The sequence below is a fragment of the Mus caroli genome, unplaced genomic scaffold (genome assembly GCF_978045245.1).
Source record: "Mus caroli unplaced genomic scaffold, Mus_caroli_1 scaffold_2, whole genome shotgun sequence".
Lineage (NCBI taxonomy): Eukaryota > Metazoa > Chordata > Mammalia > Rodentia > Muridae > Mus > Mus caroli.
This window is the reverse complement of record NW_028227257.1, coordinates 149,835,783-149,861,099: the sequence shown is the minus strand read 5'-3', so window position 1 is coordinate 149,861,099 and position 25,317 is coordinate 149,835,783. Positions and strand designations below refer to the sequence as shown.

The 25,317-nt window shown below is 47.5% G+C and overlaps 1 protein-coding gene across 11 annotated transcripts in view; it reads right to left on the bottom strand.

Moving 5' to 3' along the window:
• Fnbp1 (formin binding protein 1) overlaps window positions 1-25,317 on the bottom strand; it is a 118,651-nt gene that overhangs the window by 43,881 nt on the left and 49,453 nt on the right. For all 11 annotated transcript variants that reach the window (XR_015046552.1, XM_085835037.1, XM_029470991.2 and 8 more), the window contains exons 5-6: window positions 14,628-14,690; window positions 13,586-13,690 (exon numbers count right to left, since the gene is read on the bottom strand). Coding sequence is in view for 10 of the 11 variants with exons in the window: in XM_085835037.1 (XP_085691163.1) it covers window positions 13,586-13,690; window positions 14,628-14,690 (168 nt within the window). In the remaining variant the exon portion in view is untranslated. The remainder of the gene's footprint in view (window positions 1-13,585; window positions 13,691-14,627; window positions 14,691-25,317) is intronic.

Sequence of the window (25,317 nt, the reverse complement as noted above, 5' to 3'; positions counted from 1 at the left end):
GGCAGGACAGATTTCTGAGTTTGAGGCCAGCTTGGTCTACAGAGTGAGTTCCAGGACAGCCGGGGTTACACAGAGAAACCCTGTCTCCAAAACAAACAAAACGGAATGCCAAGCTTGAGACAGCTCAGTGCTTGGAGCACTTACTGTTCTTCCAGAGATCCCAAGATTGGTTCCCAGCACACACATAGTGGCTCACTGCTGCCCCGCTGCCTGTAAGTCAATTTCCAGAGGACCCAAAGCCTGGAGGAGGCCATACCACACACTTGATGCACACATATATATTCAGACTCTCACACACATATGCATAAAATCATCAATAAAAAACTCTTTGAAGGTGACAGCAGATGCTGGCGAGGATGTGGAGAAGAGGAACACTCCTCCATTGTTGGTGGGATTGCAAGCTTGTACAACCACTCTGGAAATCAGTCTGGCGGTTCCTCAGAAAATTGGACATAGTACTACCGGAGGATCCAGCAATACCTCTCCTGGGCATATATCCAGAAGATGTCCCAACCGGTAAGAAGGACACATGCTCCACTATGTTCATAGCAGCCCTATTTATAATAGCCAGAAGCTGGAAAGAACCCAGATGTTCCCTCAACAGAGGAATGGATACAGAAATTATGGTACATTTACACAATGGAGTACTACTCAGCTATTAAAAAGAATGAATTTATGAAATTCCTAGCCAAATGGATGGACCTGGAGGGCATCATCTTGAGTGAGGTAACACAATCACAAAAGAACTCACACAATATGTATTCACTGATAAGTGGATATTAGCCCAAAACTTAGGATACCCAAGATATAAGATACAATTTGCTAAACGCATGAAACTCAAGAAGAATGAAGACCAAAGTGTGGACACTGTGCCCCTTCTTAGAATTGGGAACAAAACACCCAGGGAAGGAGTTACAGAGACAAAGTTCGTAGCTGTGATGAAAGGATGGACCATTTAGAGACTGCCGTATCCAAGGATCCATCCCATAATCAGCTTCTAAACGCGGACACCATTGCATACACTAGCAAGATTTTGCAGAAAGGACCCAAATATAGCTGTCTCTTGTGAGATGATGCCGGGGCCTAGCAAACACAGGAGTGGATGCTCACAGTCAGCTATTGGATGTATCACAGGGCTCCCAATGGAGAAGCTAGAGTAAGTACCCAAGGAGCTAAAGGGATCTGCAACCCTATTGTTGGAACAACATGATGTACTAACCAGTACCCCGGAGCTCTTGTCTCTAGCTGCATATGTATCGAAAGATGGCCTAGTCGGCCATCACTGGAAAGAGAGGCCCATTGGACTTGCAAACTTTATATGCCCCAATATAGGGGAATGCCAGGGCCAAAAGAATGGGAATGGGTGGGTAGGGAAGTGGGGGGCGCTATGGGGGACTTTTGGGATAGCATTGGAAATGTAATTGAGGAAAATATGTAATAAAAATATTAAAAATTAAAAAAAAAACTCTTTGAAAAAGGATGCCAAGCCCACAAATTAGCATACAAGTTGCCTGGCATAAACAATGCACACCTTCACTAGGTTGGCATTTCCACAGTCCTACACCTCCAGAAGAGAAGCAATCACTGTTAAAGATAAAGATTACAACACACCAGGGAACAAGCTACCATGAGACCCAATACCACAGAGAAGAATAGTTACCACAGAACCTAGACTATCCGAGTGCCTGAAAGAAATAAGACAAGATGCAAAAAGCAAATCTGAAAGTAAAAAGCAACAGAGGTCACGTTAGTAAGAAGTCATCAGTGAAGGTCTGAAGACTCAGGGAAACTTCTAGAAATGGAAAAGGAGTTGCTGAAATTGAAAAGCTCAAAAAAATGAGCTAAGAGAATGAATAAATGTTACACAAAAGTTCACATCTGGAGATAAAGGAACACAATGACACCAGAGAGATGGCTTGGTGGGCAAAGGCTCCTTCCACACAGGCCCTGTAAGTGGAGTTTGATCACCAGAACCCATGTAAAAGTGGAAGGAGAGAACTGACTCCTGACGTCAATGTGTCACCCTCACAAGGATGGTGGTGGTGGTGGTGGTGATATGAAGAAGAGGCCAACGGGATACATTGAAGAAACACACATACATTTAGCACAAGTCCCTGAACCATCAGTCACAGAGACAGAAAGATATAAATAATTTTTGAAACTTTTTGTTTGGTTTTGCTTTTTGAAATCAGGGTTTCTCTGTGTAATAGCCCTGGTTGTCCTGGCACTTCTTTTGTAGATCAGGCCAGCCTTGAACTCAGAGAGGTCCACCTGCCTCCGCCTCCCCCTACCTCTGTGACCGAGAGCTGGGATCAAAGGTATGTGCCACCACACCTAGCAATTTTTGAAGCTTTAATGCCTAAAGTTTCCTTGCATTTATAAAACAAATAGATACTCAAGGACGCCTAAAAAGAGGAAATTAAAAACAAAACTATGAGTTTTGAAATATGATAACCATGCCATAGAACATTAAAGACAAACATGGGGTCTCAGCCAACAGAGAATAAAGCCAGCTCTCTCGGAAGAATGCTAAAGCTAGGTAGATGACAAGTTCCTAACAAAGTATGAGGTGGCTGATAAGGGAATAATTGCTTCAAAATGTTGAGAGAAGAAAAAAGACAGCCTTCTGAGTTGGAGGCCAGCCTGGTCTACAGAGTGAGTTCCAGGACAGCCAGGGCTATATACAGAGAAACCTTGCCTTTCAAAAAAAAGGCAGCCCGGAATTTAATACCTAGCCAAACTATCGCATCAACATCATGGTGGGTAGGTGGTGAGTAATAGCTGTTCCTTTAGAAGGAACCTAGGCTGCCTGGTCCAGGCTAGTTTACACCTCTGTGTTTTGGATCTTCACACCTTGTACTGATTCCCACTTGTTGGTTTTAGTTAGCCTGCTCACTTACTCTCTTCTGCTTCTTTCATATCAAGAGCCTTGGCTGACAGCAAGGATTGTGAGTTTGAGGCCAGTATGTGCTACATAGTGAGTTGGCGGTCAACAACGGTCACATAGTAAGATTCTTTCTCAAAAAAACAAAAACAAGAAAACCCACAAGTTTGAAAGAGAGAGAAAGAGAAGATGATAGACTATTGAGATGGCTCAGCAGGTAAAGGCATTAGCCACCAATCCTGATGACTGGGTTTAGTCTTAGGGACTCAGGTGGTGGAAAAAGAGAACTAACTCTCTCGCACACGTTGTCCACTGACCCCCATGTGTGCACTATGACACACACACATAACTTATATAGGAATAGACTCGAAGGAAGGAGGGGAGGAATTGAAAAGGTGGCTTAGAGGCAGAGCGGCTGGGCCATGGAGAACTCTTGCACTGCAGAAGGCCCACTGCACGTGTGGCCTTGCAAGAGAGGATGGGGGACCTGAAGTGGCGAGATTGGGGACCCTGAAGCATCTCAGAAGCTGGATGTAGGGTGATTGTGACCTTCTGGGATGCTCTGAAGCCCCTTCCTCAAAAAGCGTGCACTGAAAATGCATTAGTCTGAGCCTTCCCCATAATCATCCCACAGCCATACAAAGGAAAAGAATGGAGCTGAGAATGTGTTAAACGTCAGGTAGCCTACATGGGCATTGCCAGTATTGGGGGTTGGGACGGGGTGGGGTAGGGTTCTGTGCTACATGGTCATGGGTCATGGTTCTTGCCAGGTGGCTCTACCACTGTGCTGCACTGAATAAACTCCTTGCTGTCAGCCAAGGCTCTTGATATGAGAGAAGCAGAAGAGAGTAAGTGAGCAGGCTAACTAAAACCAACAAGTGGGAATCAGTACAAGGTGTGAAGATCCAAAACACAGAGGTGTAAACTAGCCTGGACCAGGCAGCCTAGGTTCCTTCTAAAGGAACAGCTATTACTCACCACCTACCCACCATGATGTTGATGCGATAGTTTGGCTAGGTATTAAATTCTGGGCTGACTTTTTTTTTTTTTGAAAGGCAAGGTTTCTCTGTATATAGCCCTGGCTGTCCTGGAACTCACTCTGTAGACCAGGCTGGCCTCCAACTCAGAAAGCTGTCTTTTTTCTTCTCTCAACATTTTGAAGCAATTATTCCCTTATCAGCCACCTCATACTTTGTTAGGAACTTGTCATTTACCTAGCTTTTGCATTCCTCCGAGAGAGCCACGTCTGGCTTTGAAGGTCAGTCTTGAATGTAAACTTGATTGGACTGAGAACTACCCATGAGGTGAGGCACTTCTGGGTGAGTCTGCAAGGGCTTGTCCACAGAGGGAGATGAGGGTTCTGGCACAGCCAATGGACTAAGCCTTCCATTGAGTTAGCATTTGAGCAAACCACTGAGAGAGGATGGGCTGTATCAGGTGAGGCCTGGCTAGAGGAAGCAGGTCCCTGGACATGTGTCTCTGAAGAGCTCTTGTCCTGCCCTCTGTCTGGGTCTCTTTTTGCTGGCTTCTGTGATGGGAGCTGCTCCTCTACACCATGCTTATTCTGCTAGGACAGAAAGAAACTCCTAGAACCTTGAGCAAAGCCTTTCCTCCCTCTAGCTGTTTCTGCCAGGCCTTTGGTCACAGTGATGATGACACTAACAGGCCACTTGCTTTTCACGGAATGTTCGCCATCCATATCCGACCACCTCCACTCTTTGTGTGTCTTCTCTTAGTCGGAGTCCTCATGAAGGCATCTATTATGACCTAACTAGTGCGAAGCGGTACTTGCCCAATGAGTGCTCTGCTGAACGCCTAGATGCTTGCAACTCCTTGAGGCCACCTATATTCACTTGATTAGCAGAGCATTAAAGCCATGTGTGGTGGCCACGTGCCTTGGATCCCAACATTTGTGAGCCTGAAGCATGAGGACTGCGAGCTGGAGGTTAGCCTGGGCTACTTAGCAAACTGTGCTCTCAAAGACCTAATGTCGGGTTGGCGAAACGGTTCAGTAGGTAAAACGCTTGTATGCTTGATGGCCTGAGTTTGGTCTGCAAAATTCACAGTGGAGAGGACTGTCTCCCAAAAGCTGTCCTCTGACCTTCGTGTGAGATCTGAGGCACACGCATGTGGTCCTGTAGGAGAGGGCTAGGCCACCCCACTTACCATTCATCACAGGCCTCGGAGACCTCAGACAGCCCCTGAGGTGTATAATCCTATTCCTTAGGAAGGAGACCTCAGAGATAAAGTAAATTGCCTCTGCTCTTCCCATTAGTAAGGCAGGGATACACTCTCCGAGCGGTGGACGGCTTCCTGCCCCCGCAGGAGCTAAAGTGTTTGGGGTTCACTGGACATTTTTGCAAATTAACTCAAAAGCTGCAGGTTTGCTTTTAGAAGGAAATGCAGTCTCCACAGCTCTGACTCCTGATTATAGCCCAGAAACAAACACAGAATAACAAAGTATCTTTTCAGGACCCACTTATAAAAGACCAATATCTACGATTTTCCTTTTAGTTTTCTACAAATTTCTCTTGGTTTAAATGAAAAGTATTTTAGCTTGGTGTCTCTCAGCAATTTGGTAGGCAGAGGAAAACCGATCTGCGGGGTCAAGAAAGACAAGTATTGGGCTGGCGAGATGGCTCAGCAGGTAAGAGCACTGACTGCTCTTCCTAAGGTCCTGAGTTCAAATCCCAGCAACCACATGGTGGCCCACAACCACACCTGACGCCCTCTTCTGGTGCGTCTGAAAACAGCTACAGTGTACTTATGTATAATAATAAATAAAATCTTAAAAAACAAAACCAAAAAAAAAGAAAAAAAACAAAAACAAAACAAAAAAACAAACCACTGGTTGCTTTTCCAAATGATCAAGTTTCAATTCCCAGGACATACATGGCACTGTCTGTTAACTTCAGTTCCAGGGGATCTGACACCCTCTCACAGACACATGAATGCAAAACACTAATGTATCTAAATATAAATGTACTTAAAGATAAATAAATCATTGCTGGGTAGTGGTGGTGGTGGCGCATGCCTTTAATCCCAGCACTCAGGAGGCAGAGACGGGAGGCTCTCTGAGTTTGAGGTCAGCCTGGTCTACATTGCAAGTTCTAAGACATCCACGGTTACAACAGAGAAACCCTGTCTCAACCTCCTCCTAACCCCCACCCCCAAAAGCAAAGAAAGTGTTTTTAAATTCTTTTAGGTTCCAAGATGAAGCTGCAGTTGCAAAATATATTTCCTGCATTTGTACCAACCAGTTCCTCTTTTGATCTTTCTTTTTTTTTTTAATTGTTTTCTAGATCTCTATCAGGCTATGGGTGTCCCAGGTACTGACAGGATCACACCATTGCTGTCTTTAAGAAACTTGCTGGGTGCTGGCGAGATGGCTCAGTGGTTAAGAGCACCGATTGCTCTTCCGAAGGTCCCGAGTTCAAATCCCAGCAACCACATGGTGGCTCACAACCATCCGTAACGAAATCTGATGCCTTCTTCTGGAAGATCTGAGGACAGCTACAGTGTACTGTAATAAATAAATAAATAAATCTTAAAAAAAAGAAACTTGCCTTCCCAGGAGGAAGAGGCAGGCGGATTTCTCAGTTTGAGGCCAGCCTGGTCTACAAAGTGAGTTCCAGGACAGCCAAGGCTATACAGAGAAACCCTGTCTCAAAAAAACAAACAAACAAACCCCCCCCCCCCAAAAAAAAACCAAAAACAAAACCAAAAAACCTTGCCTTCCATGGCCTTCCTGAGTCCTGCAGGATTCCGTCAGAGAACTAGTCAGACCCTTTCATCTAAAACAAAATTAGGGGCAAGCAAGCAAGATGCTTACACATTCAATAAAGATGCCAACTCAGTTGCCCAGGGACTGCAGAGGAAGCTCGTAACCATGTCATTCCAGATGTGCCCAAAACGAGCTGGAGACACACTATTTCCTCAAATGGTAAAACAATTTAACACTCTGCGGCCCATCTGTATCCAGTCTCAGCAGATCTGCACCCCCGGTCCCTGCTTCAAGCACTAGGACTGGGTTCTTAGGGTGGCTGTGTCCTAGGCTGCCCATGGCAAGGGTCTTAAGACAATTACCAGACAGTCCTGTGAGCAAAGTACCTTCTTGCTTAATAATGGCAGATGTTCTTGGCTTCAATTCTCTTTAAAACAGTTTATCATATAATCTAAGACCATTAAAACACACCACATATACACACACTCTCACATGATCCATGGACATCTAAAATATTCTATTTTTATTTTTTAATTGTGAGTGTGTGTGTTCGTGTATATGTGTGTGTATTCTGTAGGGACCTGAGGAAGACAGACGAGAGCATCAGATCCCATAGAGCTGGAATTACATGCAGTCATGAGCTTGCTGTGGGTTCTGGGGAACTAAACTCCGGTTCTCAGCCAAAGCAGAGCACACTCTTAACCACTGAGTCATCTCTCCAGCCCCAGAACACTTTTCTTTCTTTCTTTCTTTTTTTTTTTTTGGTTTTTCGAGACAGGGTTTCTCTGTGTAGCCCTGGCTGTCCTGGAACTCATTCTGTAGATCAGGCTGGCCTCGAACTCAGAAATCCACCTGCCTCTGCCTCCCGAGTGCTGGGATTAAAGGCGTGCGCAGCATCCTATCTCTGACACATTTCCTTAACTGATGTTTTACATGGGAGGACATAGCTCACTGTGGGCGGTGCCAGCCCTGGGAAGGTGGTCATGGTAGGATAAGGAAGCAGGCTGAGCAAGCCACGGGGAGCATCCAGTAAGCAGCACTCCTTCGGGGCTTCTGCGTTCTCGTCCTTGCTTTCCTTCATCACGGATTGTAAGTAGCAAGATGCGATACCTCTTTTCCTCCTCACGTTGCTTTTGGTTACGGTATTTTGGTTATGGTGTTTACCAAGGCAATGAAAAGGCAAACCAGGACAGGCTTCACAGTGAGTTCCGAGCCAGGGCTACAGAGTGAGACCCCTGTCTCTCTCTCTCTCTCTCTCTCTCTCTCTCACACACACACACACACACACAAAGGAATCAAAACTAAAGCCTGAAATCAGGGGTGAGCAAGATGGCTCAGAGGGTAAAGGTGCTTGCGGCCAAGTCTGACAATCTCCAGAGCCCACATGGTGGAAAGAGAAACTCAACTCCTGAAAGCTGTCCTTTGACCTCAACTGGTGAGCTAACCCCCCCACCCCACCCCCTATGAATATCTAAATACAAAGACAAATGTAAAATGCTGGACTTAGCTTCGTGGGAAAAAGTGAGAGATTCTAATTCCATGCCCAGGACCTAAATCAACCACACCCCAGCTTCCACTCCTCTGTCCATACCTCTTACAATTCTTTTTTTTTGGTTTTTCGAGACAGGGTTTCTCTGTGTAGCCCTGGCTGTCCTGGCACTCACTTTGTAGACCAGGCTGGCCTCGAACTCAGAAATCCGCCTGTCTCTGCCTCCCAAGTGCTGGGATTAAAGGCGTGCGCCACCACGCCTGGCCCCTCTTACAATTCTTACAATTCTCCCTTCATAAAGACTCAGGCCCGCCTCCTGTCCAACTTCAAAATGGAGACATTTGTGTTATGGCTTCCACTCAACTACCTTCAAACTCTTAGAACTTCTACGCTTTTATTGTCCTTACTTCCGGGAGGGGTGATCAGAGAGTCTTTCTCTGTCTCCTAGGCTGGCCTGGAATTTGCTGTGTTGCCCACACTGGGCGTGAACGATCATCCTGAGTGCTGGTGTCACAGCTGTAAAGTGTTTCCCCCCAGCAAACTTCTAGAAGTCATATTACCATAGAGAAATGAGAGGCACAGTCTCACAGAAACCGGGCTGCTCTTTGGAATTTATATTGAGAATTCTAGTCTAATTTAACCTTTTTGTTTTGTTTTGTGTTGTTTTCTGGCTGGCCTGGAATTGGTAGACAAGCCTGGCCTCACAGTCATGGAGCTCCACCTGCCTCTGCCTCCCGAGTGCTGGGACTAAAGGTGAGAGCCACCACACCTGGCAATAATTTAACTTTTCAGTATTTCCTCAAATTAAGTTGTGTAACAAAAAGCCCTCAGGATTAGGCCAGAGAGAAGGTCGCCCAGGTGGCGGTGGCGCGCACCTTGTGTCCTAGCAGGCAGATCTCAGTTGGAGGCCACAAAATGAGTTCCAGGACTATAGAGTGAAACCTTGCCCAATCATGCCCAATCATGCCCAATCATGCCCCCCCCCAAACGCACAAAGAGGAAGGGGAGGGAGGAGTGAACACACAAAAAACATCTAGAGTTCTGCCTTGTCACCCCTCTAGAAATGTGAAGAGAAGCCGTACAAACTCTTTGTGGCTAAGAGAGACCATACATTGAGACTGGAACCACAAAAGAATTGTATTTCCAAGAAAAGTAAAGGGGTCAGGAGATGGCTCAGTGGTAAAGACATCTGCTGCCAAGCCTGACAATCCGAGCTCTGTCCCCAGCGCCCACACGGTAGAGGGAGAGAACCAACTCCTGAAGAGCACTGTGGGACACACACACACACATACACACACACACATACACTCATACACACACACTCATACACATGCACACATACACACACATACATACACACTCATACACACACACACACACACAAAACAAGAATTTGATACTGCAAGTTTATAAAAAACAAATAAAGAACCCAGCTCAACCATCACTGTCTATCTCTGCAGCTGCCGTAGCAGCCACTGCCTGTAGTTTGTTAGACAATGCCCTGTCTTGCAGTAGAAGTTACAGAAGGGACAGCAGTCACAGGACAGGGTCAGGCTCTGCACCAGGCCTCAGCTACACTTCAGTTTAACTCGGGTGTGTAGAAAACAGTGCACTCTCTGTCAGGAAGCTGCTTCTCAGGCTGCTTGTGTTGATGGCCTTCCCCTCCCAAGCCCTACCGGGCTGGCAAACCATGGCGCTTTGGGGACTCCAGGAACCCCTGCCTGGCTCATCCAGCGTGGCTTGATTCTAAGCAGTTTCATAGCGATCCTGACATCACAGTTTTTGCCACTTGAAAGTCATTCCAGAGTCATCTACAGGAAAAGCCACTGCTCGAGAGCATTGGGGAGGCCACGGAAGGCAAGTCCCTTTAAGGCCGCAAGGGTGACAGCCACACCTCACCAGCAGTAAAGAACAAAGGATCAGAAATGGATTCAAACAGTTCAAATATTAGAGATCCCGTCAACTTGCTAGATTTTCTGAAAAAATAAGACATAGGTCTGGATGTGTAGCTCTGTTGGAGTGTAGCTTGCTTGCCATGGACATGACATGCATAGGATGACAGCATGGAATAAGCTGTCATCCTGGTACTTGTTACGGTCAGCCTGGTCTTCAAATGGAGACCCTGTCTCAAAAAGTAAAATACAAAACCAAACCTCTAAAACAAATACTGAAATCTCCTATCTCTAAGGTAGGACCAAGGCCCAAGAGAGCTGGTTGGCATCCCTTATCTTGTTCAGAGGTTTCAGGAGCTGTCACCCACACGATGGGGCCATCGGTCTCCAGGATCCACTGGGCTCTGCTTCCCAAGTGCTGAGATTCAGGCATGTATTACCATGCCTGGTTTTTACATGGGTCCTGGAGATCCAATACAAGCACTTCACCCACTGAGCCATTTCCCCAGCCCCAGAAGGGAGCTTAAGGGTTTGTGTTGGGGAAAGGATATGATCTGTTTTTACAAAAACCAGAAAATATATTCCAACATATTTAGATTCTAACATAACTAGATTAAGCAACTGAACCCCCCCCCCCCCAAAGCTGATGAGTCCAGACTCTCTGACAGCTGTGTCTTGGTAAAGGACAACTTACATTCAGCCTGTCCTCTTGTGCATCACCAGGCCTCTGAGGAACACAGTATCCAGGTAACATGCAAATACATGCTCCTGCCCAGAGAGAAACAAACCCTTCCAGGGAATTAACAGGCCCCTGGCCACGGGCGTCATGAGGTGGGAGGGATTGTTTATGCAGGAACTTTGAACATAGTGCCATGGCAATCACGACATACAGCCACAGCAAGAGGGACAATGACGTCTTCAGAAAGAAAAGGAGATTCAGCTCATAACTAGACCCAGACATTCATGCAAACTTATACTACATCCCCTGGGCAGAAACTAGAGTCTACACAATGTAGCCTGGGAGATACATCATAGCACTCTATAACAACAGGGAATTCAAGGAGAAAAGCTGACATCATGCCTCCACGTGGCCTGTGCTAGACAACAGATTTTAGGTCACCTTCAAAGCCAAAGGACTGAAAATATGCAGTGTTTGGACACTGATGCTTGTGGTCTGATGTCTGTGTCTTCCAAATTAGGATCCTCACATTCCTGAGGAGGGCAGCAGTGGTGCTTTCAGGAAAAATAGCAGCAGCAACAAAACCACGGCTTCACAGCCAGGAAAGCTCAAGCACAGGAATAGGCAAGGAGTCCAGGTAGAGATGGCTCAGTGGTTAGGAGCAGTCTTCTCTCCAGTGGGGGAGTGAGGAATCTGCGTTCCTTGGGGGGTGGGGTCCTAGCTGCCAGTAACTCTAGCTCCAAGGGATCTGACACCCTCTTCTGGTCTCACGTGGTACACAAACATATATTCAGGCAAATGCCCACAAAGTAAAATGAAGATATTTTGGCAAAACAAGAGCAAAAATTTCTTTCATGATAAAAAGGACACTAAAATCAGTCTTTGGCTTCCTCTTTCTTCCCCTGCCCTCCCCTTCCTTTCTTTTTGTTTTCAGACAAGGTCTCCAGTAGCCCTAGCTGGCCTTGAACCCCTGTCCTCTTGACTCCACCTCAGATTAGAGGCCTCTGCTTTAAAATCTAAGTAGGAAAAAAAAAAAAAAACGCTGAAGCACTCTCCACAATCAAGAAGAAGATAAAGAAAGCCACAAACACTTCTGCTCTGGATACAAAGAGGTCACAGAGTGTGGAAGAAGATAAGAAAAATAAATACAAAGTAGAAAGACAGAGGAAGTGGTAGACTGACTACCATCAGTACAGGCTGCTGAAAGCCAAAACAGGGTCACCAATGGGAGGTTCGGGGCTCCAGTAGAGATAGAGATATGCAGCCTACATTCTAGACATCCGAGAAGGAAGGTCTCAGAAACAGTGTTGAAGGTTGCTGGGCCTGCTACCCAGCTACCCAGGCTCCCTGAAGCGCAACCACTGCTCTCACCCACCGAGCCATCTCTGCAGTCCAGAATTTCAGATTTTTTGAGAGCCCACTGTATAGCCAAAGATGGCTTCCCTCACCTGACTGTCCTGCTTCCACTCCCAACTGCTGGGACCTCAGGCTTGAAAGCACCACCCTCAGCAAGGTAACACTTTTTTTTTTTTTTTAAGATTTTATTTATTTATTTATTATTTGTAAGTACACTGTAGCTGTCTTCAGACACTCCAGAAGAGGGAGTCAGATTTCGTTACGGATGGTTGTGAGCCACCATGCGGTTGCTGGGATTTGAACTCTGGACCTTTGGAAGAGCAGTCGGGTACTCTTACCCACTGAGCCATCTCACCAGCCCCCTAGGTAACACTTTTAACGTCTGAAGAGCGGCTGACCGCTGCAGTCAAACTCGTTGATTCCCGGGCCCCACGTGGTGGGACCACCTCAATAAAGTTACCCTCTGCCCAGGCCACATGAGTGCTACCAGTCACAAAGATGCTCACACAAAAATAAAGGATTTCAACTTTAAAAAAAATTAAGCATCACTTTAAATTCCTAGTTAGTAGAAATTTATGGTAAGTATGGTCACTTAAAACATGAGTGTCTTGCCGGGCGTGGTGGCGCACGCCTTTAATCCCAGCACTCGGGAGGCAGAGGCAGGCGGATTTCTGAGTTCGAGGCCAGCCTGGTCTACAGAGTGAGTTCCAGGACAGCCGGGGCTACACAGAAAAACCCTGACTCGAAAACCACAAAACAAACAAACAAACAAAAAAACATGAGTGTCTTTTGGTAAAGTAAAAGTCTATCCTCATGATGTCAAGAATATGCATTTTAGTATGCTAAGTAATTAAACACACACACACACACACTTTTCCAACTGAGACACTGCCCAACTTGAGGCATTTCAAACTCATCTGGCAGAACCGAGTGGTACCAAGAAAAGCAGGGTTTTTCCAGAGAAAAGCTCAGACTGCGGTGCCCAAATGGCCCTGGGCATCGTGAATGAATGCCACTATTTAATGGCATAATTGTGTTTACATTATCTTGATGACTTTCATAAAAAGAAAATGGGGCTTCTAGGGAAAGCCCACATCCACTGGCCCGGAAGACAAGGAGCACTTTATGTCTGAGCCGTCAGAGGAAAGCTCTCGCTCGCAGACTTCCAAATGCCCCTCTCACCCCAGCCCAGAGGAATCCGTGACGCAGCGGGCCAGAGGGATCGGCCTTTCTGATAAGGCTGAACTGACGGACTCTCCCTCGTGGGCTGAGATGGCTGCTTCAGCTACCTGGACATGGAACTCGGCCTTCGACAAGCCACTACAGAAGAGTGTGGCCTCCTGAACCGCGCCCGCTGTGACGTGTCCAGGTCTCCCCATTATACTCGTTGGTGACTAAGCACATCACCTCAACCCTGGTCCCAGGGTGATGACATAAAATGAAACCCTTCCTCCCATCAGGTACCCTCTTGTGGTTATGACTGAAAGAGGAAGCCAAGGCCGGGCCTCTCAGCGGCTGTGCAGGAAGCACGCTCCAGGGAAGTGAGACCGAGACCCCTTACCTTTTCCACATCCGCCTTGGTCACGTTGATGTCAGCGTCCATTTTCTCGAAGTACTGCTGTGCCCGGTCGGCTTCCTTACAGTCCCGCTCAAACCTCCTCTTACTCTGCAGAGAGAGCAGAGCCAAGTCTGCTGGTCACCCACCCTCCCTGCCACCTCTAGAGAGACCTCCACGGCCATTCTCCCAGGAACCCAAGCCTCATGCTTGGTCATTTCCAGAAGTGACCTGAGCACTTATCTACACTGGAGTGACCCCATCTGTTCTCTGCACAGGAGCTACCTGCCTCTACCAGAACACACTTAATGAGTGTGTGTGCGCCTGCTGCTTGCACAAGAAGAGGTCAGAGGTCAACACCGGGTGTCTTTCTCAATCATTCTCTACACTGTTTTAAATAAATAAATAAATAAATAAGATTGCTTTTCATTTTGATTGCGTGTGGTTATGTGTGCACCGGAGTGCAGCGTAGGTACCTTCAGAACCAGTGGTATTGGATTCCCCAGGAACTGGAATGTCAGGTGGTTGTGAGACACCTGACATGGGACACACCAGGTCCTCTGCAAAGTATCAGGTGCTTGTGCTAGCAGAGCTGTTATCTCTGCACCCCGCCCACCTTGCTCGCTGAGAGTCTCTCACTAACCCTGGAGCTGATATGCTAGGCGGCCTGGCCGGACAGTGAGCCCCTGCGAGCCTCCTGTCTCTGCATCCCCAGTGCTGGCATTATAGGCGTGTGCCGCCGCGCCCAGCTTTTTAAGTGGTGCTGGGGATCCAAACTCAGGCCCTCCTGGTCCCTTGGCACATGCTCTACTCACTGAGCCTTCGCTCCAGCATCCAGTATGTCCAGCTCAGCAATTTGCCATAATAGTTTTAGGAGCAAAGTAAGTGAAATACAAATGAGAAAAATCTAGAGAGAAAGAAGCCTCCTTAGAGGTCTCTGCCTGATTTTTTTTCCCTCTTAGTGAGCCATTCAAGCCAGATTCAGATAAAAATGAGCTGGTCTGGGGAAGAGACTGGTTTAGCTGCCGGCTTCCGGCTACCCACTTACCGACTCCAGCTGCTTCCAACACGTCTCAATGTGCTGCTGAGCCTTCCGTCCATCGTGGAAGTTCTGTGAAGTAGAAATCAGAGCAGGGGTCAGCACCTACCCTCCTCATACTAATGCAGGAGGAAAAACCCTCTATCAACTTAAGTAGCTTTAAAGATTTGTTTTTTATATATGTGTGGTTTCCCTGCGCGTGTATGTGCACTGAGTTTATGCAGTGCCCGTGGGGGCCAGAAGAGGGCATCAGATCCCCTGGGGCTAAAGCTATAGATGATCCTGAGCCACTAGGGGGATGCTGGGAACCAAATTCAGGTCCTCTGCAAGAGCTTTAACTGCTGAGTCTCTCCAGCCCCTTAAGTAAGCCTTTAGGCATCATCTGGGCTGGAGGTGCAGCTCAGTGGAAACCTGTCTGCCTAGTATGTGTGAGACCCTACAAAACGAATAAACAAACAAATATTGAACTTCTAGTCTGTGTGGTCCAAAGAAATGTAAGAGTTCAGGCTGAGCCAGGCGTGGTGGCGCATGCCTTTAATCCCAGCACTTGGGAGGCAGAGGCAGGCGGATTTCTGAGTTCGAGGCCAGCCTGGTCTACAAAGTGAGTTCCAGGACAGCCAGAGCTACACAGAGAAACCCTGTCTCGAAAAACCAAAACAAACAAACAAACAAACAAACAAAAAAGAGTTCAGGCTGGTAATCCAGGACAAGTGTGGTTGATGCAGGGGGATTTCCAGAAGTTCAAGCCAGACCCTAAACCCAAGTGAGGTCCCCATCTCAAACAACAACCAAAGTTTAAATGATAAACAAGTTAAGGGGAAATGAAAATAAGACGGCTTGAGGAGTTCCTTCTCAAGTTTCAGACACAGCAATATTGAATGTGAAATTGTGTGTCACTTGCAAAAACAACAGCCACGCCTCGCTGAGATAGTCCTCACACCAGGAGACGTGGCCCAGCACACCTTTCATCCCAGGCTTGGAAGGCAGAGGCAGGAGGATACTTGAGACCGGCCAAGGCTGCACAGTGAGACCCCATCTTAAAAAGAAAAGCATACAGCAATCACTGGGGTCATCTTTTTTTTTTTTTTTTTTTTTTTTTTTTTTTTTGGTTTTTCAAGACAGGGTTTCTCTGTGTAGCCCTGGCTGTCCTGGAACTCACTTTGTAGACCAGGCTGGCCTCGAACTCAGAAATCCGCCTGCCTCTGCCTCCCGAGTGCTGGGATTAAAGGCGTGCGCCACCACGCCCGGCTTGGGGTCATCTTTTGAGCACTGGTCATTTAACATGTTATATTCCACGTCCCACAAATGAAGAATTGTACTTCTTAGTTGTCCCCCAGCCTCTCCTGACTTTATTTCTTCCTGTTCACATGAAAGAACGCTTTCAAGGCTCGTCCTGTCGTAGTACGTATCTGCCCACTAATTCTTTTGTCTGGCTGAGTAAGATTCCACCGAGAGGATGGACCACATTTCTGTAGCTGCTCACTGGTTGGTGGATATTTGCTTTGTTCCTAGTTCAGGGAGATACAGATGTTGATGGTACAAGCAGTGCTGTGGGCTCTCTGTGAATAGAAATTGCACCTTAGAACCTTTAAAATGGTGAATCATTACTGTGTTTGGGTGAGCATATGATAGGTGGATGCCACAGCTCATATGGAGGCCAGAGCATAACTTGCTGGAGTTGGCTCTCTCTTTTCAATGTGTCGGCCATCTCACTAGCTCTAGAATCTTTTAAAACAGAAAGGCCTCACGGCAGGCATATGACTAGTGTTAACTTCCAAGGACCCCAGAGAAGCAGGTCAGGGTGAGTTGTTAGGAAAGGGGATGAGAGAGGGGACCTGGTGGCTCAGGGTCTGACTGAACAGAGACCGTGGGTGAGTCTGGATTTGGATGGTGTGAAGGGAAGATTCCAGAATGGAGGCTGTTGCTGGTGACGCTGCAGGTGGGAGAACTCTAAGCACGCTACTGCCAGCTCCACCAGCAACCACCATAGATGTCCTCTGATTAGCCAAGCCACTGGGAGGTCAGAATCAGACATGAATAAACAGAAGTCCTGGGTCTTTGAGATAGCTCCGTGGATAAAAGTGCTTGGTGCCAAGACGGATAGATACCTAGAGTTCTACCTGGGGTCCCACGGGGTAAAAGGAGAGAATGAGAACCACCTTCCCAAAGCTGTCCTCTGACCTCCAGTCACGTGCTTCCCCTGTGCACATGTGACCTGAAGGCATGTTAGCAGAGTCTCTCAAGGCAGAAGGAGAAACCAAATCAATCCACAGAGCTGTCCTCTGGCCTCCAACTGAACACCGCAACACACATGCCCAATAAATAAGTCTCTTTTTAAAGTCCAGAATGACCCTGCGTTTGGCCTGAGTTTCAGAGGGAGGAAAAAAGGGGGACCATGGTGGGAGGGGGTAAATATATCTTGAGTTTTAAGGCTAGTATTTCTAGAAGATCCCAGAGTCCTGTCCAATGCAGCCTGGGGTCTGAGAGCTGAGAAGGGCTAGCATGAAACATACACCAGAGAAACCTCCTCCTTAGGTGGGTAGTTAGAGTCAGGAGAGACCACCGAGGACGAAAGCGCTAGGAAAACAAACAAACAAACAAACAACAACAGCAACAAACCCGCTACAGCTACACAGAGGAAACAGCATCTCTCTCACTCAGCATCTTAAAACTACCACTTCCCTTTAACATACTTCCAACAGACACATTAATGGGATCAGTAGACCTTGTCTGCGTGGCCAAAGGCTGAAGGACCTGTGCTGGGTAAAGGCTCTGCCCTCTGGGTCTGATGAGATTTGCTGCCTGAAGCTGCCCAGCCAGGGAGGTTGCCAGCTTGGCTGAGTCCCTTGACCAAGGACACTGTAAACTCAGGGGTTCCCCCTTGACTTTGAGGACAAGGAGCAGGGGCAGCCCCCACTCCCCCGGTTTTCCTGGTAAATACTCTCCTGTGTGTATGTGCACCTGTGGAGACCAGAGGTCAAAGGCTAGTGGCTCCCACCATCACTCTCCACATTATTATTATTAATGTATTTATTTTGGAGCTCTCTTACTGAACCTAGAGCTCACTGGTTCTGCTAGACTGGTGGGCTGGTGACCTCCTGGGGTCTGCCCACCTCTGCTTCCCCTCGCTGGGTTACAAGTGTGCACAACCACACTGGGGTTTTACATGGGTGCTAGGAATTCAAATTCAGATGGTGTTTATAAAGCAAACAGCCCACTGAGCCTCCTGGGCCCCTACATGCTCCTTTGGATAAACTTTCCCTTCTTAGCCACTTGCTTCCTGACTGTCACGGTAAGGAGGGATGGCAAAGTGATTAACAGGAAGTGTCAGGTCCCTAGCATCCTACTCTGGGCTTCTGCAAAAACCTCCTTTCCTTGAGCCTCCGTACTCAGATCTATTAACTCAGCAGAGTCTGGGGACAACCAAGTGCTGGGGAAGCCTGGGGGACAAGGCCAGCCTTTTGCCTGAACAATGATACTTTATAAAGGGACAAGTTCTTGTCTTTCCGGAGGTCACTGTTCCAAGGTCTTACGAAGTTCAACTTTGAACATCCTGTTTTTTTGTTTTAAAGATTAAAGTTTCTTTTATTTTGCTACTTTAATTTTATATGTCCAAGGGTTTTGGGTGCGTGTATTTTGTGTATCTTGAGCATACCTGATACTGAGGAGGTCAGAAGAAGGCCTGGGGTCTCCAAGGCTGGAGTTATAAATAGCTGCAATCTTTCATGTGGGTGCTAGGAACCCATAAATCCAGGACCTCTGTAGATGCTCTTAACTGGGGAACCATCGCTCCAGCCCTAACCCTTCAGTGTTTGGTCTTTACTGCCTCAAAGGGCAGGGGAGAAGGGAAGACACAGCCTCAGGCTTAGAGGAGCCAGGGGCAAGGCTAAGGGAGAACCAGCTTGCGGATTACAGGGTGTGAAGAACACTGCAGGGGAGGATGGACCGGAAGCTGTGCACAGCTTGTAAGAAGGAAGGAGTGGAGGCCAGGAAGAAGCGGGAGGGATGTCCTGGGGGAAAAAAAAGGCAGTCAGAATGGAAAGCCCATCTCAAACCACACCCCACTGGGGTCTTCTATCCAGAGAACCACTTCCACACTTCCCGGGCTGTGTGTTGAAAAGAACTTGAGGTTCAAAGAGCCAGAAGGTGGTATACAAACAGAAGTCCTAAACACACAGGCTGAGGCAGAGAGAAGGGAAGGTAAAGGCCTGCCCGGGCGATTTAGTACATAAATCTTTAGCCCTGTCTCAAGATAAAAAGCAAAAGAAGGGCTGGGGATTCAGCTTCCTAGTGAAGCTTAACCGGGCTCAACTCCCCTTCTATCCCAACACAGACACACACACAAGAATAAAATGAATAAGCTGATATGTACAATGAAAAATGAAAAGTCAAGACTGGACAGAGACTCAGTTCCCCTCTCAGCCCATGTGCCTGGTGGCTCACAGGAGGGTCCAACGCCCCCTCCTGGCCTCTGCAGCCATTGCACTAACGTGTACAGACACACACAATTTAAAAACAATAAAAGTAGCCAGGTACGGTGGCATACCTTTAGTCCTAGGACTAGGGAGGTAGAAGCAGCTGGATTGCTGTGAGTTTCAGGCCAGCCTGGTCTAGAGAGCAAGACCCTGTCTCAATAAATAAATAAACCTTTAAAAAAAAATCATAAGCCGGGCGTGGTGGCGCACGCCTTTAATCCCAGCACTCGGGAGGCAGAGGCAGGCGGATTTCTGAGTTCGAGGCCAGCCTGGTCTACAAAGTGAGTTCCAGGACAGCCAAGGCTATACAGAGAAACCCTGTCTCGAAAAACCAAAAAAAAAAAAAATAAAAATAAAAAAAAAATCATATGTTGGGTGATTCTGAATAAAAACCCAGACAGGAAATTCTCTGGCTGTCCGTTAGGTAAGTGTGTGGGAAGCACTCACATTTGCTATGCGCCTTACATGGCTGTCTTCCATCAGGGCACCTCAGAGACTGACCCTCACTACCAACACCCAAACACTGAGCATGAGGGGTACTCCCTCCAGCCTTTCTTCTGCTGGGCGTGCCCTCCCCCTCCCCCATGGAGACACGCACCCCCCCCAATCCCTCTGCGCATGACTGCCCTCAGGAGGAGGTCACCAGCTCCAGCTGGCTCCTTGGAGGGGAAACAGTGGTTTGAACAGTTAGAAAACTTAAACAAATAAAGCAGCTTTGCCAGATGCACTTGTTGTTTACGAACAAACAATGGCAGGGCACTTCTTCCTGGGACAGTGAGGGAGTGTGTTGGAGAACCATGCCCTCACGGCTCAGAATAAAGAGTGATTGTTCCCAGGACAAAGATATAAGGGCTGCTTTGGGAGCCCAGGATGAAGTCACCAGCGCTCTTCTCTCCTGTCAGAAAAGCGACAGGAAATGCCATCTCTGGGGACTCAGAGGGACACTAGTTACTCTCCCTGTAATAGGAAGCTTTGGTTCTCTCTTTAAAACACAAGAATAGACTTTAAAAGAGAACAAGAAAAACAAAGAAAAGAAAAAAAGATAAATGGAAGAAAAAGAAAAGAGAAGCCAAGAGGAATCTGAGGTCAGCTACAAAGCACTTGTTTTCATTTTCATGTCAGGTTTGTTTTTTAATAAGACAGGGCAGGGCCTTTCTGTAAGCCCTGGCTGTTCTGGAACTCTCTGGACCAGGCTGGCCTGGAACTCACAGACATCCCCCTGCTTGAGTGCTGGAAGTAGCACAGTAATGCTAGCACCAGGGAGGCAGGCATAGGAGGAACCCAGGCGGGGTTCACTGGCCAGCCAGCCTGGCCAAATTGTCAAGCTCCAAATTCAGTGTGGGATCCCGTCTCGGGAAATCAGGTGATGAGCGAAGGTGCCCAGTACTGACCTCGGCCACCACAGGTACAGGAACAGGAGAGAAGGGGGTGGAGGGATGAAAAGCCTGAATTTGGCAGTGCTTCCCAGCACTCGGGAGGCAGAGGCAACTGGATCTCTGAGTTTGAGGCCAGCCTGGTCTACATAGCAAGATGGATAGCCAGGGCTACATAGCAAAACCTTGTTTCAGGGGAGAAAAAGATGGACCCTGTATCATGAGGCTGAAATCCTGACACTTGGGGGTGGGGTGAGATAAGGTGGGCAAGGCAGGGGCTGAGGCAGGAGATTGCTAAATTAGAGGCCAACTTGGCCACCTACAAAGAGAGTTTCAGGCCAATTAACGGTTCATACAAAGACAGTCTCAAAACAACCTTGAACCGCAGCAGAAAATGAATGAAAGGGCATCTGGAAGCTAGTGAAAAGGGAACATCAGCTTCAAGGGACACAGAGATGACAGTTCTTTCAGTGACTACTGTCCTGCAGGTGGCAACGTGCTTACTGCTCGCCCTGCAAGGCGGCAGTGTGGCCAACTCATCCAACCCCTGATGGTTAAGAAAGCAAAACGGAGCTGTTGTGGAAACAGCCGCTTCAAACACCAAGCAGGAAAAGTAAAGGAGCGAGCACACATCGGGCGCAGTCACCCCTCTGGAATTTTAAACACAGCTCAGTTTCCACAGATGGAAACAAAGGACACAGAGACTTTAAAAGGACAAAGACAGAAGGAGCCCCCAGACAGCACGTGTGGCAGGGGCTGTCTTGTGAGCTGGGATGATATCACCCCCAACCCTGACTCCAGGTCCCCTGGTATAGTCTAGCTGGCCTTGAACCCTCCACCCCTGAACACCACTAGGGCTGGAAGGGCAAGTACACGCAATGAAGCTTAAACTTCTTGGTCCATGTGATGGAAATGGCTCAGTGGGCCTGGATTATCCCCAGCACCTTACAAATGGGGCGGGCCAGTGCATGCTGACCATCCTGGCTTCTGGGCTGTACAGCCAGGAGGACCAGGTGTATCTTTAGCTACACAGCAACTTCACAGCCAGCCTGGCCTGTAAAAGACCCTGTCACAAAACAAACCAATCAACCAGCAGGTGAATGCTGAGGCTTGTGAAAGCTTCAAGTGCCACCAAGGGCATCGGTGATTGTTTCCTCTACAACTTCCTAGTTAGTTCCTGCTGAAGAGCCTAGCTCAGTGCCCACCCAGTGATTGGTGAGGCAGCCTCTCCAGCCGCAGAGATACGTGCGTGCGCCTGGTGCTCCACTCTGCACGGGCTGACAAGAACATCTGGGCTCCTTGGTCTCTACAAACTCTGCCTCTGAGATTAGAGGGTTTCACTGTGCTGGACCCCGGGTGGGTGGGTCCCTTGCTGTACAGACATCATCGGTGGAGCTATTTGTCACCTCCTCAATGGCCTGTGTTGACATCAGGACCTCCCAAACCTATCACATCACATAGGCGACAGCGGGACCTGCAACCTGTAGACCTGTTGCCAAGGCAATAGGCACCATATTCCCAGCATCCACTTGGCTCACCTCCCACCTTTATCTGTTCCATATGAATAAGAACACCCTTCCCTCCCTCTCTCTCCCCCTCTTCTCTTTCTGCTGCCACCTTCTCTTTTTCTCTCCCAATAAAACCTCTTCCATGTGGAACTGTCTTGGCCTAGTGTGCTGTTGAGACGCAACCCGCCATTCTAATACATCAACCTGGACCTCAGTCTGGGTCTCGGTGATGCAGGGCCCAGAGATGCTTGGGAAATGATTGGTATGGGCTGGAGACAGTTAATCTAGTAAATGATAAGAGGTTGACCCAAGGCCATAAACCAGTATGCGGAGAGAATACAAGCTCATCTCACTTCTGGGAACTCAGTGTGTGTGGGGTTGGGGTGGGGGTAGGGGTGGGAGGTGATCTTACCTCCCACACATAGGAAAAAGCTAGTCCAGATGTCATGGGGCCAGCTTGCGGTCCCCTTAGAGGCCGAGCCCCCTTCAGCTACATCCTAAATTCCAGGATAGCCTGGAGCATAGCAAAACCCTGTCTCAAAACAAAGAGCTAAGAAGAGCTGACTGTAGAATTGTTTAACTAATCTAAGCCAGTCAAAACCAGTAAGCCTACAGATCAACACAACAATAAAAAGTACTTAAACAATAAACAAACCGCTGAACTGTGAGCAAAGGGCTCAGAGTACTAGTGTAGCTTGTTCAAGGGTCTGGCTTTGAGTCCTGGAGTGATAAATTCATTTACGAATGAATGACAAGTTATCTGTTAACTATCTGATTATGAAAACAATCCATTTTCCAGAACACACACAGAAAACAATTCTTCTATTAAATTTAAAGTACAGGGAGATGGCTCAGCCAGTGAGTAAACCCGCCAACCAGAGTTCAAGCCCTGTAACCTACGTAAAAGAGGGACAAGAAAACAGACTTCTCAGATCAACACTTTGTTCTGACCTCAGCAGAAACCCAGAAATGAGATCCTCTGGCCAGTGTTAAGGAAAGGCAGGGAAGCCTGGAGTAGAAGCAGGAGCTTTGATACCGTACAATTCGTGGCCTTGTGGGTAACCTAGAAATAAAATCATACGCTAGCCTTGAGGTCCAGGGTGCCTGTGTGTCACCCCCAGGTGTATGACCCAACAGACTCAAACCACCTCCTTGTGCTCCAGGCTCCTGAGCAGTAGGTACCATACCAGACCTCCTATGGGAAAGGTTAACCTGAAGTCGTAGCAAATGTCAGCTACTGCAATCTGAAAGAGGGTGTGGGGCTAACCAATCTCCCAGACTATCAGTGTACTGAAATACCAACAGGACACAGGACACAGTCCTGCATGCTTTTTGTTTTGTCTGTGATTTTTTTTGTTGTTGTTTTGAGACAGGACCTTGCCATGTAGCTCTGGATGTCTTGGAACTAGCTCTGTAGACCAGACTGGTCTCAAGCTCACAGAAATCCCCCTGCCTCTGCCTCCCAAGTGCTGGGACTAATGGCATGCTCCACCACTCAGGCTGTTTGCAGCCCAAGCTGGCCACAAACTCACTGTGTAGCTGAGAAAGATCTTGAGTCCAGGATCTTCTTGCCTCTACCTCCTAAGTATTCTCCACCACACTGGCCTTTTTTACTTTATCTTTTTTATTTGTTTGTTTTGTTTGTTTGTTTTTCGAGACAGGGTTTCTCTGTGTAGCCCTGGCTATTCTGGAACTCACTCTGTAGACCAGGCTGGCCTTGAACTCAGAAAAATCCTGCCTCTGCCTCCCAAGTGCTGGGATTAAAGGAGTGCTCCACCATGCTGGGCTTTATTTTATCTTTAAATGTTATTTTGTATCTATGGGTGTATGTACGCATCCTGTGTGGAGGTCGGAGAACAACTTGCAGGAGTCAGTTCTCTGCTTCCAAAATGTGAATCTTGGGGATCAAAAGAGGGTCATTGTCATCAGTCTTGAGGGCCAAGGTCTGTCCACAGAACCATCTTGTTCTCTCTTACACATATTCACACATACAAACTCACACACACTCACTCAAACAAGCTCAAACACACACATACACATACTCATGGTCACAACACACATTCACACATACACATTCACTCTCTCACACACACTCTTACATACTCACACGCGTTCACATACATACATACACACACACACACACACACAGACACACACACTTTTTTGAGGTGGTGTCTTGCTAGATAGCTGGTTCTATTCTCTAATTTGTAATCCTCCTGCCTCAACTCCCAAATGCTGAAAAGGCCTGTGTTGGCACATTTAACTACTCATTCCTTCAAAATAATGGTAGCTATGACATAGGAGAGAAGAGATGGCTTCATAAGGCCACGTATGAACATCCCACAAGTTTGTATTTGTTGACATTCTTTCCAGCATGCTAGGGATTTCACAATGCTCTTAAATGCCAGCCGAATTTAATGCTCCAACAAATAGACAAATAGAGTGGTGTTTGCAGATCTCCTAACAGAACCTCTGACTGCCAGGGCTGCACTGGTTATTGGTGACTGACACTCCTTAAAAACAAAAGGGTGGCTCAGTGGTTAAGAGTGCTGGCTGCTCTTGTGGGAAGAGCTGGGAGCTTAGTGTGTGAGATACCCTTTTCTGACCCCACTGGGACCAGGCACACAGGTAGGCAAATACTCTTTTACACACACACACACACACACACACACACACACACACACACACACAGACACAGACACACACACACACAATGTTTTGAGACAGGGTTTCTCTGTGTAGCCCTGGCTGTCCTGGAACTCAATCTGTAGACCAGGCTGACCTCAAACTCAGAAATCCACCTGCTGCCGGGCATGGTGGTGCACGCCTTTAATCCCAGCACTTGGGAGGCAGAGGCAGGCAGATTTCTGAGTTGAGGCCTGCCTGGTCTACAGAGTGAGTTCCAGGACAGCCAGGACTATACAGAGAAACCCTAAACCCTGTCTCGAAAAACCAAAAAGAAAAATGCCAGGAAATCCACCTGCCTTTACCTCCTCAGTGCTGGAACTAAAGTCATGTGCTGCCACTACCTGCCTTAAAAGAAATAAATCTTTAAAAAAAATTTTTAAGGCATATGATTTAGGAGAAGACATAATAGATTGTAAAATGATGATTAACAATAAATAAATGAGATACTCCATTTACAAGCTACCCAAGGCATATAACGATCCTTATCTACAAGCTAAGCAGACATTAACGTGTGTGTGTGTGTGTGTGTGTGTGTGTGTGTGTGTGTGTGTATGCATGCTAGTGTGGAACACAGTGCTCTGTATATGAGAGGCAGGTCTGCAGCACTGAGCTGCACCTCTGGTCCCTTACTGGTAAACTTTAGGAAAGCACTCAC